The following is a 15,606-nucleotide window of genomic DNA, read 5'->3' on the forward strand; positions in this document are numbered from 1 at the left end:
GTATTCACAGCACCCTGTAGTGTAAAATCAACGTCGATGCGTACCAGAAATCGAAGAACAAATTCAGAACTTTGCTGTGATCATGAGATATCAGTTGCTGAAGACTCTGGATTTTGTACAGGTATCAGTATTAAGTAGAACTCAAAACTTTCTGTGCTGTTGACCATGGGACGGACAATTGTCGTGACACTGCACAAGCGCTAAACACTGCCCGGGGCACGTGCTACATGTTACAGCAACACACTCTCTTCAGTAACATCCACTGAGAAAGGACGCGTTCCTGCAGGGCTGTCCATAAATGCGTAAGAGTACTGGGCGTTGGAGATCTCTCCTGAACAGAACGTTGCAAGGCATCCCAGATATGTTCAATAATGTTCATGTTTGAGGAGTTTGCTGATCAGCAGAGGTGTTTAAAATCAGAAGTGTTCCTGGAGCCACACTGTAGCCATTCTGGAAGTATAGGGTGTCGCGTTGTCCTGCTGGAATTGCCAAAGTCCGTCGTAATGCACAATGGGCATGAATGGATGCAGGTGGTCAGACAGGATGCTTTGTACGTGTCATCTGTCAGAGCCGTATCTTGACGGATCAGGAGTCCACATAGCACTACAACTGCACACACCACGCACCGCTTTAAGATCCTCCAGTTCCCTGCTGACATGCACAGTACATGGATTAATGAGGTGGTCTCCGTACCCGTACACGTCCTTCCGCTCGATAGAATTTGAAATGAGATTCGTCCGAGTAGGAAACATGTTTCCAGTAAACAATCCAACGTCAGTGTTGACGGGCCCAGACGAGGTGTAAAGCTTTGTGTCGTACACTCATAAAGGATATATGAGTGGGCCTTTGGCTCCGAAAGCCCATATCGATGATGTTTGTTGAATGGTTCGCACGCTTACACTTGTTGATGGCCGAGCACTGAGATCTGTAGCAATTTGCGGAAGGGTTGCACTTCTGTCACGTTGAACGATTCTCAACAATCGTCATTGGTTTAGTTCTTGCAGGGTCTTTTTCCGGCCGCAGTGTTACCGGAGACTTTATGTTTTACGGGATTCCTGACACCAATGGTACACTCGTGAAATGGTCGTATGGGGAAAATTACAACTTCATCGCTACCTCGGAGATTCTGGGTCCCATCGCTCGTGCGCCGACTATAAAACCACGTTCAAACTCACTTAAATCTTGAAACCAGCCATCGTAGCAGCAGTAAACAGACTAACAACTGTGCCAGACACTTGTAGCCTTATATAGATGTTGCCGACCGCAGCGCTGTATTCTGCCTGTTTACATACTGTATCTCTGTATTTGAATACGCATGGCTATACGAATTTCTTTGGCGCTTGAGTGTAGAACAGATTCACTAACAGCGCACGGCCTCGTTTCTCGATAGTCATATTGTTCACTCAGGTTATGGATTGTCAAATGACGGCATGGATATTAAATTGTCATACAAACAGTTTACTGCGCCACATTTACACCTTTTACCAAGGAAAAATCCTCAAATGGCCGTTCGTTTTCAGAAGTTACTTTATTCAGATGCGAAACTGATCGTCTAAATAGAATAACTTTTGAAATCATACGACTGATTGGGGATTTTTCCCTGGTAAATATGTGACCGGCCGCTGTTGCATATCCACAATGAATAAACACACATTTGCACGTGGTTGCCACAACTGGAACTAATTATTTTTCCAGCGTAAATGCGTCTCACATTAACACATAAGAATATCTACCAAGCTGAAGTGTCATACGATAAAACCAGCCCACACAGTACCCCCATGAATACCTGCACTGTAGTTATAACCAGTCGATATTTTGCGGTGTACCACACTCCAACCTTGTACCCTGTTCCCTTCGCAAAGTTCAGTAGGGAGCTGGATGAGATGAACCTGCATTTACTGCCAGGAGCAGTTCCTGTCGGTTTTGAAAGTGGTTGTCACCTCCTGTCCCTGTCAGTTAAGATCTCTTTACGTACATTGACCTTGCGTCGTGTTAAGTGGCTGATAATTGTGCACCAAACCTCGAGGATAAGTTTGAAAATAAGCTTTGACTCACTATAATGTCAGTCAGCCTAATTCACGATGTAGTCACAAGGGAAATCAACACTCCTCCGCTTTGACTCATCTTACTGTGTTAATGCCATGCCATCTATTGACATACACACACCACACTTTATGGTCTCGACTTATCCCAAGAGGTGCAGGCTTACTTGACGACATCGTACCATTTCCACACTACCTTCGCAATTCAAAGCGTTGATCTACATTTATAAAAAAGATAACTAATAATTTGTCTAGTGAATTTAGCATACAGTTCCCTTTCTCACAGAGATAGGAAAAGTATTACAAAAAAAAAAAAAAAAAAAAAAAAAAAAAAAAAAAAAAAAAAAAAAAAAAAGAACAAGAGCTGGTAGCTGTCATTTCAAATATTTTATTTACAGGTTAGTTCCAAGTGTTCACAGATTTTCGTTGATGAAGTCCAGGTAGGCGGAGACTCTGGTGAAAATGGACGGTGCTCCCGCAGCGCCACAAGGATTCATCGTGAACGATACTATCCCGATAAGCTGTTGGTTCTGCTCCAGCGGGCCACCAGAGTCGCCCTGCAAACGCAAACATATTGTGTAAGTAACGTACACTTTGCACAATGGACTTTCGTATTGCTTGTGTTGGAATATTATGTACCGGCCGAAGTGGCCGTGTGGTTAAAGGCGCTGCAGTCTGGAACCGCAAGACCGCTACGGTCGCAGGTTCGAATCCTGCCTCGGGCATGGATGTTTGTGATGTCCTTAGGTTAGTTAGGTTTAACTAGTTCTAAGTTCTAGGGGACTAATGACCTCGGCAGTTGAGTCCCATAGTGCTCAGAACCATTTGAACCATTTGAATATTATGTCAAATTTGGCACTAACTACAAGACCGGGATTCTCTAGGTGATCAACAACAATGAGCTTTTGTAGAAATGTTGTGACAGTGATTCTGTGACAAGTACTCTAAAATTTTGATTAAGTAACACTTCATAACAGAAACAAGTGACTCTTATAGATGGTCCAGTCACAATAACGTGACCATTCCCTGTGTTTGATATCAACGTCCAATAACCGTCAAGACTGCAGTTGGCAGTGGAGGTTGAATATAGCTCGTCGAAGGGGGAGGGGGGAGACGCTGAAATAGTGCAGCCGTTGTCGTAATGTTGAAATGGAACGAAAGTTACTGCGTATGGAACCCCTTGTGGGGATCTTGTCCGTGCACCCGTGATGAAAACTGTTTATCGGTGAGGAAGGCTGGGATTGACACGCTAGTACTGCAATTAGCTACCCACTAAGTGACGATAGGTTTTATTTTCAGAGGAATCGCATTTTATGCCCCATGAGACAGACGGCCGTTGGCGTGTACAGCGCGAAATGTCTGTAAGGAAAGAAGTCTAGTAAAGAGGGGTTGTCGTGGGGTTCTCTCGGTGACGTCGTTGTTCAGGAAAGCGCAGTGGATCAACACAAGTGTTCATCTATCCGTGGAGAACATGTCCATCTCTACCTCAGTACGATGACATCTGCTGCAGTGTATGTGCGCTGTTCGAAGAGCACCACTGTGAGTTGACAGTACTGTTGTTGTTGTTGTTGTTGTGGTCTTCAGTCCTGAGACTGGTTTGATGCAGCTCTCCATGCTACTCTATCCTGTGCAAGCTTCTTCATCTCCCAGTACCTACTGCAACCTACATCCTTCTGAATCTGCTTAGTGTATTGATCTCTTGGTCTCCCTCTACAATTTTTACCCTCCACGCTGCCCTCCAATGCTAAATTTGTGATCCCTTGATGCCTCAAAACATGTCCTACCCACCGATCCCTTCTTCTAGTCAAGTTGTGCCACAAACTTCTCTTCTCCCCAATCCTATTCAATACCTCCTCATTAGTTACGTGATCCACCCACCTTATCTTCAGCATTCTTCTGTAGCACCACATTTCGAAAGCTTCTATTCTCTTCTTGTCCAAACTGGTTATCGTCCATGTTTCACTTCCATACATGGCTACACTCCATACAAATACTTTCAGAAACGACTTCCTGACACTTAAATCTATACTCGATGTTAACAAATTTCTCTTCTTCAGAAACGATTTCCTTGCCATTGCCAGTCTACATTTTATATCCTCTCTACTTCGACCATCATCAGTTATTTTACTCCCTAAATAGCAAAACTCCTTTACTACTTTAAGTGTCTCATTTCCTAATCTAATCCCCTCAGCATCACCCGATTTAATTTGACTACATTCCATTTTCCTCGTTTTGCTTTTGTTGATGTTCATCTTATATCCTCCTTTCAAGACACTGTCCATTCCGTTCAACTGCTCTTCCAAGTCCTTTGCTGTCTCTGACAGTATTACAATGTCATCGGCGAACCTCAAAGTTTTTACTTCTTCTCCATGAATTTTAATACCTACTCCGAATTTTTCTTTTGTTTCCTTTACTGCTTGCTCAATATACAGATTGAATAACATCGGGGAGAGGCTACAACCCTGTCTCACTCCTTTCCCAACCACTGCTTCCCTTTCATGCCCCTGGACTCTTATAACTGCCGTCTGGTTTCTGTACAAATTGTAAATAGCCTTTCGCTCACTGTATTTTACCCCTGCCACCTCCAGAATTTGAAACGGAGTATTCCAGTTAACGTTGTCAAAAGCTTTCTCTAAGTCTACAAATGCTAGAAACGTAAGTTTGCCTTTTCTTAACCTTTCGTCTAAGATAAGTCGTAAGGTTAGTATTGCCTCACGTGTTCCAACATTTCTACGGAAACCAAACTGATCTTCCCCGAGGTCCGCTTCTACCAGTTTTTCCATTCGTCCGTAAAGAATTCGCGTTAGTACTTTGCAGCTGTGACTTATTAAACTGATAGTTCGGTAATTTTCACATCTGTCAACACCTGCTTTCTTTGGGATTGGAATTATTATATTCTTCTTGAAGTCTGTGGGTATTTCGCCTGTCTCATACATCTTGCTCACCAGATGGTAGAGGTTTGTCATGACTGGCTCTCCCAAGGCCATCAGTAGTTCTAATGGAAGGTTGTCTACTCCCGGGGCCTTGTTTCGACTCAGGTCTTTCAGCGCTCTGTCAAACTCTTCACGCAGTATCTTATCTCCCATTTCTCCTTCATCTGCATCCTCTTCCATGTCCATAATATTGTCCTCAAGTACATCGCCCTTGTATAAACCCTCTATATACTCCTTCCACCTTTCTGCCTTCCCTTCTTTGGTTAGAACTGGTTTGCCATCTGAGCTCTTGATATTCATACAAGTGGTTCTCTTCTCTCCAAAGGTCTCTTTAATTTTCCTGTAGGCAGTATCTATCTTACCCCTAGTGAGATAAGCCTCTACATCCTTACATTTGTCCTCTAGCCATCCCAGCTTAGTCATTTTGCACTTCCTGTCGATCTCATTTTTGAGACGTTTGTATTCCTTTTTGCCTGCTTCATTTACTGCATTTTTATATTTTCTCCTTTCGTCAATTAAATCCAATATTTCTGCTGTTACCCAAGGAACCCTCGTCATTTTACCTATTTGATTCTCTGCTGCCTTCACTACTTCATCCCTCAGAGCTACCCATTCTTCTTCTACTGTATTTATTTCCCCCATTCCTGTCAATTGCTCCCTTGTGCTCTCCCTGAATCTCTGTACAACCTCTGGTTCTTTTAGTTTATCCAGGTCCCATCTCCTTAAATTCCCACCTTCTTGCAGTTTCTTCAGTTTTAATCTACAGGTCATAACCAATAGATTCTGTTCAGAGTCCACATCTGCCCCTGGAAATGTCTTACAATTTAAAACCTGGTTCCTAAATCTCTGTCTTACCATTATGTAATCTATCTGATACCTTTTAATATCTCTAGGATTCTTCCAGGTATACAACCTTATTTCATGATTCTTGAACCAAGTGTTAGCTATGATTAAGTTATGCTCTGTGCAGAATTCTACAAGGCGGCTTCCTCTTTCATTTCATCCCCCCAATCCATATTCACCTACTATGTTTCCTTCTCTCCTTTTTCCTACTGACGAATTCCAGTCACCCATGACTATTAAATTTTCGTCTCCCTTCACTACCTGAATAATTTCTTTTATCTCGTCATACATTTCATCAATTTCTTCATCATCTGCAGAGCTAGTTGGCATATAAACTTGTACTACTGTAGTAGGCATGGGCTTTGTGTCTATCTTGGCCACAATAATGCGTTCACTATGCTGTTTGTAGTAGCTAACCCGCACTCCTATTTTTTTTATTCATTATTAAACCTACTCCTGCATTACCCCTATTTGATTTTGTATTTATAACCCTGTAATCACCTGACCAAAAGTCTTGTTCCGCCTGCCACCGAACTTCACTAATTCCCACTATATCTAACTTTAACCTATCCATTTCCTTTTTTAAATTTTATAACCTACCTGCCCGATTAAGGGATCTGACTTTCCACGCTCCGATCCGTAGAATGCCAGTTTTCTTTCTCCTGATAACGACGTCCTCTTCAGTAGTCCCCGCCCGGAGATCCGAATGGAGGACTATTTTACCTCCGGAATATTTTACCCAAGAGGACGCCATCATCATTTAATCATACAGTAAAGCTGCATGTCCTCGGGAAAAATTACGACTGTAGTTTCCCCTTGCTTTCAGCCGTTCGCAGTACCAGCACAGCAAGGCCGTTTTGGTTAATGTTACAAGGCCAGATCAGTCAATTATCCAGACTATTGCCCCTGTAACTACTGAAAAGGCTGCTGCCCCTCTTCAGGAACCACACGTTTGTCTGGCCTCTCAACAGATACCCCTCCGTTGTGGTTGCACCTACGGTACGGCCATCTGTATCGCTGAGGCACGCAAGCCTCCCCACCAACGGCAAGGTCCATGGTTCATGGACAGTACTGTTATGGGCATCAAACGCCCCGGATTTGATCTCAACGTAAGCTGTGTGGGACCAACTCGATCGGGCAATTCAGACCATTGATCCTCAACCGAGAAACCTAGCGCAGCTGCACACAATACAGGAGTCGGCATGGCTCCACATCCTTGTCGATAACTTCCATAACATCACCGACTGTCTTCCTGAATGTCTCACAGAGGTACTCTCTGCAAAAGGTGGTTATTCAAGGCTCTGACTGGAGGGCATTTTAATGTAGGTAGACAAGCTGCTTGGGTACATGAACGGAAAATGCTTTCGTCTCATAACATTTATAATAATGCTAAATTACCTGAAGGTGAAGCATTTGTGGCTTAGAAATCAAATGTGAATAAATTAAAACAGTAAACACAGGTGAGTGAAGTTAAAGTAGTTTGAAAGTAGAATTTCGTCTCCACAACAAAATGTACATCGGAGTGGATGCCAATGCTACTGTTCGGGGATCAGGCTGCTGTTCTGACAGAAAGCAACAGAGATTGAGCAAGACGAACAGAGATTTAGCTAAGCTTTGTTGAAGGCTGAATGAAACAAGGAATATTATTATGAAGAGTTGCAGAAACGGTAAGTACCAAGTCATATTTTGTGATTAGACGTCAGAAGGAGTGAAGGAATCTTTCGTGAGAAAATCCACCATTGACTAAATATCTCTCCAGTTTTGTTTGCAATCAGGGAAAGTAAGAAGAGAGACAACATTCGAACGAGGATTATTTAGAAAATTTTATCTTCTATGAGGTAGTTACTTGAAATTGGCATAAAAATGAAGATACCAGCAGTAATTTGAGGCACGTGAAGTAAAAATTTTCGATGAGTGAAACAGACCAGAGTTAAGCAGTGAAGTACTAGAGTTCTGGATGCTGTTCCCGTTAATGTCAACCTATTGCCCACGTGCATATGAAAGCTAGGGCGTCCATAAAATAGTTTGTCCGGTTTGGTGGGGTGGGGAGGAGGGAGGGAGCGAGCGAGGGGGGGGCTAAACCTGGGAGTACGGAGTATTGTTAATGCTATGGAAAACGAATAACGACTAGTAAATAGCCATAAAAGATTTTCAGCTCCGACGCCGTTAAATATCAGTGGTAAAGCTGAAAAAGACGAAATTGATGTATTGGAATGTTGTACTATGTGTTATGGGGACTGAAGAGGTTTTGGCAAGAATTTGACCTTAGGAAAATCACAGTAGACTTGAAAGGCGCGTACTTGATTTTCTGAAACTATCCATTTAGGCACCTGTAATGAAAAAATATTGATTTTGTACATATTTGATGGCATCGGGAGGTAAGAGGAAAGGCAGAGACGAATATGCTAAGCAGAAAGAGATGAAAGTGAAATGAAGAATATCATTAAACCAAAACGAAAGTTGTGTGGCTGTAGTAAAACTAATAGTTGTAATAATAATAAGATCTACAATTCGAAATAAAATTCGAATATGGTATTATGAATCGACCCGATAGAGCAGATGATTAATCATCATAGTTACTTACCGCACAGATGCTAATTCCTTCATAGAATGGCCCTGTGCAAACCATCGTCTCTCTGAGAGGATTGAAAGTGGGATCCAGTTCATCCATGTGCGCCTTACAAGTTTCATAATCGTAGATGGTGAGATCGACCGTCTGGAGAATGTTAGGTTGCGTCCCGTCTTCCGTAGTGCCCCATCCAGAAAGTACACCGATGGACCCACCTAAAGACAAAAAGAAGGTTGGTTTACGTCTGAATAACGTAAGTCATTAAGTGTCCACGTACAAGGGATCATCATTATAAATGGTCTCTATTTTAACACGATAGAGAAGTAAATGATCCTTTGCTAAGTATGTAAATGTACGTGGGATCTGAATATCTTTTAGAAGTGTGTCCGCTAATGGTCAACGAGAAAGAGGTCGAAAGATCGGCACGATCGATTATTGGAGGTGTTGTGTATACCTTCAGGGATGGCTCCCGCGCTGGGCAAGCTGATAGTCTGGACATTGGAGTTCAGTGTCAGGGCGGACTGCAGCTTGAAGACTGAGACGTCGTATGGCCCCACGCCGGCAGCGCTGTGGAAGAAAATAAGGTCAGTCGCTGAGAACAGATTTCGATTTCAGAGCGAATGGACTGGGTGATGTATTTCAAAGGTTGATGCCTGTGCTGTACAGTGATATCGTTCTAAACTGTCAGAATTATCCATTACATATCAAGTTCGTTTACAGCGGCAATGTCAGGCAACCTCAGAAGGAAGGAAGTAACATTCGTCTTCCCGTTGACGAATAGCCATAGCCACGGTTTGGGAAAGGATGGGGAGGTAAATGGGCCATGACCTTTACAAACGTACCATCACGGAATTTGTCCAAACCTATTTAGGGAAAAGCCGGAAAACGTAGCAGAATGAGAGTCTCAAATGTCATTCTATAGAATGTGAGTCTAGTTAATATGGTACTCATTGGGCCACTTCACTCCGTGGCAAAACTTTGGTGCCGCAATGATTCTCAAGTCAGAAAGCCTGATCAATATCACGTACATCTGAGTGGAAAGAGTGGACCTCATTGGAGAGCAAGGTGGACGTCTGTTGTGTTTTCTGATGAAAGCTGATTCTCCCTTGGTGATGGTCGTGTATGGCTTAGAAGTCGACTAGATGAGGGCCTGAAAACAACCTGTCTGCGTGCTAGGCACACCAGACCTACACCTGGAGTTATGGTCTGGGGTGTGATTTCGTATGACACCAGGAGCACACTCGTAGCTATCCCACGCAACTTGACTGCAAATTGGTACATGTATCTGGCTGGCGATTCGACCTGTTTGTTGCCGTTCGTCAATAGCATTCCAAGGGGTGTTTTGCAGCATAATGGCGCTCGCCCACATACCGCTGTTGAAACCCAACATGCTCTGCAGAGTATCGACACGTCCCTTGGCCTGCTCGACACCACGTGTGTATCCCACGAGCACGTATGTGATAATATTGGACAACTCCAGCGATATCATCAAAAAGCATCAATAGCCCCTGTATTGACCGACAAAGTGCAACAATCACGGAACTCCATCCCGCAAACGGACATCCAGCACCTGTACAGCATACTACATGACGTGTGCTTCTTCCACTCAACCCATCCTGAGGTAACACTGGTTGTTAATGTACCAGCGTTTGACATATTAGATGCCTTATCTCGCGCTTACATTAACCTGTGCTCTTGCAGTGTTAATGACCTACGTAAGTTAGCTAGAGAAGCGTATTCCCGAAATTTCTTTAGACTACATTAATTATTTTTTGGTGTTTCGATTTCTTTCCATCAGGGTATTTCCTCAGTCTTCTGAATAAGCTGATAGGCTCTTAAATTTGTGTTCCTTTCGTGGGTTTTGGTATAGTTTTTCTTCTGTACCATACACTGGTACAACTGCAATGATTGAAGTAACTCACTCGTTGTCTTTTTTCCTGTTCAGATCAATAACTGCGTCTGTTTGACTGTGACCCCAGTTATGCCTCAATAGCTCTTCCTCCTGTTCCTGATTTAATTCACTATTAAGTCACCATATATTCATGTACTAGTGATCTCTCTATCTCTCCTCTTCCCCCTCCTCCCCCCACTCTCTCTCTCTCACTCTCTCTCTCTCTCTCTCTCTTTCTCTCTCTCCCCCTCTGTCTCTCTCACTTCAAGAGGCTTCCTGATGCTTTGTTGCGTTCAGACCATATCATTCAAGATTTACATCTGAAAAATGTTAGTATGAATGTTTTCCTTTTAACGCAGAAGCTTCTACAGGCTCCACTTGAGAGATGTAGGGGCTTATATGCTTAACTCTGACAACTTTCTTAAAAGAGGGAACTATGGGGAAACCAACTATAATTTCCCTCTTTCACACTGCAGCGTTGTTTACTACTCTTCTCCTGCGCAATTGGATAGTTCGGATATCTGTTCGTTTATGGTCGGCATGGGACTACATTATAACGCTTGACACCACTGAAGTCGCAGCTGGCGGTGGTTAGGCATCAATGGAATGCACACTACAGGGCGTCTGGCTCGGGGTTGTCCTTGAAGTAACCGATTTGTAACAGTTCGTTGTGTCACTTTTGTGCCAGCTGCTGCTCAAAATGCTGCTGCATATGCAGTTACGATGCGTCAGAGTCATGGTCGAACACTATGGTCTTCCCTCTCGGCATTGGGACGTGGCTGTCCGGAGCCCGGTCTGCTAGCGACCATTCACTCTGTTGACCACCACTGACAGCAGTTATGTACAGCGGCTACGTTCCTGCCAAGTCTTTCTGCAATATCGCAGAAGGGAAAACCAGTTTTTCGTAGCCCCATTACACGACCTCTTTCTATATAATAATGGTGTCTTTGTCGCCTTTAGGCACTCTTCAATAACGTCAACTCACCACGTCCAATCTCAAAGGTAACTAACGCTCACGACCGTTACAGCGTGTTTGTAAAGCGAACCTGATTTGCGTCCTCTCAGTGGCGGTTCTAGCGCCACTCTTATATGACTGGCGCGAAATCTGAATGGAGATCATCATGTAGAAACACGCCTACCAACTTTTATTGATGTCGCGCAGCTCTTCTAGCTACTTTGGTTTTTTCGTCAGTGTATTTGATAAAAAAGAGAATTTTTTAATAAAAGGATGGGAAAAAGGTAAGAACGAGGGATGTAAGAGAAGGAAAAAGCAGGGTTGTTCAAAATTTTGTACAACTATTTTGCTTTACTTGTAGTGAACAGTGCAAAAAGATAAAAAAGTGGAGAAACCGGTAAATGTGGTTCATCTTTACTTACACAGAGATAAAAACCCTGAGCTATATTTTGGGAAAGCAACTGCTACGGTTGAGGGCTATAATGTAAGAGCAAAAGGAATAAGATTAACATAAACAAAAAAATTACACATTAATAAATACAGCAAGATCAATTACTTGTTCAGTATCAATATGCAGTGATCCACGTAATACCCTGAATTGTATTAGCGTTAGAGGACCAAACTGATGACATACCAAAGAATACGCTACAGCTGTAACATGCTTTCATACTAGTAAGTCAAAGAAAAGCGCAAAATGATTTGAGACTCACGTCAGTTTCAAGTGCCTTCCTCTGCCATTATATTAGCCCATCTAGAGAGGAACTTCGTGATGAAATCTGTAAGTACTTAAAACAGTGCAGGGATCAAGCAAGGCAAACCCTTTTCCAAGCAAGTAAACGCGTGCACAAATTTAAAACATTAATATCCTCTGATCAAAACTATTGAATATTGATGTTGAAAATAGACCAATAATTCTGGCAGACGCTATCAAAACTATACATCGGGGTACATACAGGGTTTGGACAAAAATATGGAAGAATAATGGTTCAAATGGCTCTGAGCACTATGGGCCTTAACTACTGTGGTCATCAGTCCCCTAGAACTTAGAACTACTTAAACCTAACTAACCTAAGGACATCACACACATCCATGCCCGAGACAGGATTCGAACCTGCGACCGTAGCAGTTGCGCGGTTCCGGACTGCGCGCCTGGAACCGCTAGACCACCGGGGCCGGCATGGAAGAATAGCGAGAAATGCATGCTTGAGCGTAAATCCAGACGCTAGTCAAGCCTGCAGGTTGTACTGTTGAGTTTGACCACGAACGGCTCCTGTGCAGTCTTTTCAATACTTGCAAGCGTCAGTCATGGTCAGAAGAGTATCGTGTGTAGTTGTGAGTTCATTATGTCGGAGCTAAGCGACTTGAAACGAGGAAAAATTGATGGTTCTCGCATGGTACATTTTTCCGCAACCGAGGTAACCGAAGAGTTCGCTGTTTCAAGAGGAACCGTATCGAAAATCTGTACCGCATTCACGGAAGGCGCAGTACATCGTCTGCATAGTCACAAAGCGGACGAAAGTGTGTCGACTGATCTTGACAGACGATCATTGAAGAGGTTTGTGACGGAAGATAAGACGCCGACAGCTGTTAAATTAACTGCAGAACTGAATGTCGCAGCTGCGAATCCTGTCAGCACGAACTCGACACGAAGGGTGCTCCATAAGTTGGGAACTGAAGGATGAGATGAATTCCAAATCTACAGATGAGTTGGTTCAAATGGCTCTGAGCACTATGGGACTTAACATCTATGGTCATCAGTCCCCTAGAACTTAGAACTACTTAAACCTAACTAACCTAAGGACAGCACACAACACCCAGCCATCACGAGGCAGAGAAAATCCCTGACCCCGCCGGGAATCGAACCCGGGAACCCGGGCGTGGGAAGCAAGAACGCGACCGCACGACCACGAGATGCGGGCTACAGATGAGTGATGCAAATGCCCGTAACAGGAAAACATGGGGCCGAAGCAACAAAACCCTGACTATGTAGAAGTGGAAGAAAGTCATTTCATCGCATGAGTCTCGTTGCACACTGTTTCCAACATCTGGATGAGATTACATTCAAAATGGAAGGGGCTTGGTGATAATTTAGGCAGCCATCTCGTGCTAGTCCATGGGCCTCGTGGATATTCTTCTAAGAATTATGCAGCCATTTGGCTGATGAGCCCAATTCTATTGTACAAAGTTTGCTCCCCAGTGGAGGTGTTGTATTCCGACGAGGGCCCTGTAAAAGCAGCCATCTTCGTTAAAACCTTGTTTTGTGAGCACGATGATGAATTGTCGCATCTCCCCTGGCCAACACAATCACCAGATCTTAATATCCATCACCGTTACCTCAACTTTCTACTGTTATGCAAGGGAAATGGTATAAGGTTCCGCTGAAAACCATACAGGGCCTGTATTTAACCCTTCTAAGACGCTGGAAGCTGTTTCGAATGCTGTCGTTTTGCCTAACCGTACTAGGCCTGGCAGTGTGTTGTGTTTCTGACGTTTACGTAATTCACCCTGTGTAAGCAGACAGCCATGTGAAATAGGGATACACACACGATAGTCTCCAGACAACATCCGTACTTCTTTTTGTGTACTTTTTTGAGGACGACACTTGTCTTACGATGCAGCTTATGGGTATCGACATTACTCTCTCGATACCTTATATCTAGGCGCACTTGTTACACTAACAGTGAACCAGTCGATCATCATCGTTGGTAAATGCCCAGATCCCAGCGTCACATACCCTGCTGTTGCGTTTCATTAATATTACTGCAGCACTTGTGGTGGGTGCTGCATCGGTTATACACGAGGGATAGTCAAAACCTATATTATCGCCACGAAAAAAATCTAGCTTTTTCCATAAAACTCAGTGAGTCCTTCTGTGCATCACATGTCTCACAAGTATGGATGACGAGGTGCAGAACTTGTTTGTAGAATTCAATAATTTGGCTGTAGAAAAAAAGTTCCGTCTAGAAAAATTAGCTGGTTTCCATTCTGAAAATACCTGCCAAGGGGTATTTTCTTCACTCTAGGAAAGATGAAGAATTCTCTAAGTGCTGTGGCTGGAGAATAAGGTTATGTAGCAAAATTTGGTAGCCGAGGAAGCAGCATGTGTGATTGTGATATATGCAGAATGACCTGGGGCGTCGTCTTTGAGCAAAAATACACCCTTGGAAACTTCTGCGCTTCGCCTCTACATCCTCCTGTAATTTCGGTATTACTGTACATTAGAAGTGTATCGTAAAAGGTCCCAAAAAATACACGGGAACACATTTTCTGATTATAACTGTGTCTGCGACATGTTCAATAGTGGTGAATGGATCACCTTATTTCCATTCGTTTGTCTTGAGGTCATAGTAATAACACGCAGCACTCGTCCACCGTGATTACGCAGTTAAGGAAGTCATCTGGATTGGATTGAAACAACTGTAAAACCACCGCTGCTGACTTGTTCGCCGGGTTTGTAAAAGGTTATGAGGAACCCAGTGACGAACGACTATTGTTATGATCAAAATGTCGTGAAAGACATTGAAAACTGTTTCATGAGTGTTTTTAACTTTTTCAGCTATTGACTTGATTGTGATACGCTGGTTTTCAACCACTAGCGCTTCCTTTATGCTATTCGCAGTTCTTCAAAAAGAGGTGGTCTGTAACTCGTTCTTCATTCATACATATTTGGCCACGCAGGAAGCGTCTGAGATACTTAACTACTTTGTCATACGTTGATGTGTTGTTGATATACAACCCCCCCCCCCCCCCCCGCAACTCAGAATGCACCAATACAGCTTCGTTTCCCTCTGAAGGCAGAAAATGGATTAGCGATCAATGCTATAGTTCATTAACAGGCTGCACCATTTTTTTAGAGGCTTACCTGTTATAGGAAAAAATTCTAACACTTGCCTGCAAACAAATAAACAAATAAAGCATTTAATTATGCAACTTTTGTGTTTCCGTTGATAACTGAAAAATTATGTTCAACCCACGTACCTCTTAAGTCTTACAATGAAACTGCGCGTGAAATAGATATAATAAGACATTATGTTTGTTCATGTATTCTTACACGTTCAGTCAATGCTAAACACTACCAGACACAGCACTGCACAACTAGGGTGCCCAAATGTATGTCCCCAAGATAGTATGTACCATAAACTACAGAAGGCAATGCCTGCACGAAAGTACTCTATGACATTTGATTTTACAATGTTATACGGTGTTGGTCTATCTACAACATGCGTGCACGTGGTAATAAACGATTATTATAACACAAATATTGATACAAATTTTGTGTGAATATACTGTACATTTTGTGTAAGTGTGAACTCACCGAGCGGAGTAAGCTAAAGAACAATTAATTCAATTAAAAAAAGATTTGTTTGCGGATT

The 15,606-nt window shown here is 43.0% G+C and overlaps 1 protein-coding gene across 1 annotated transcript in view; it reads right to left on the reverse strand.

Moving 5' to 3' along the window:
- Nucleotides 1–2,455: 2,455 nt before the first annotated feature.
- The window catches only part of LOC124776070 (trypsin-1-like), a 114,714-nt gene continuing 101,563 nt past the window's right edge, over nt 2,456–15,606 (reverse strand). The window contains exons 10-12 of the mRNA XM_047250913.1: nt 8,842–8,954; nt 8,403–8,602; nt 2,456–2,599 (exon numbers count right to left, since the gene is read on the reverse strand). Of these exons, the coding sequence (XP_047106869.1) occupies nt 2,456–2,599; nt 8,403–8,602; nt 8,842–8,954 (457 nt within the window). The remainder of the gene's footprint in view (nt 2,600–8,402; nt 8,603–8,841; nt 8,955–15,606) is intronic.

This window comes from Schistocerca piceifrons, chromosome 2 (assembly GCF_021461385.2).
Source record: "Schistocerca piceifrons isolate TAMUIC-IGC-003096 chromosome 2, iqSchPice1.1, whole genome shotgun sequence".
Classification (NCBI taxonomy): domain Eukaryota; kingdom Metazoa; phylum Arthropoda; class Insecta; order Orthoptera; family Acrididae; genus Schistocerca; species Schistocerca piceifrons.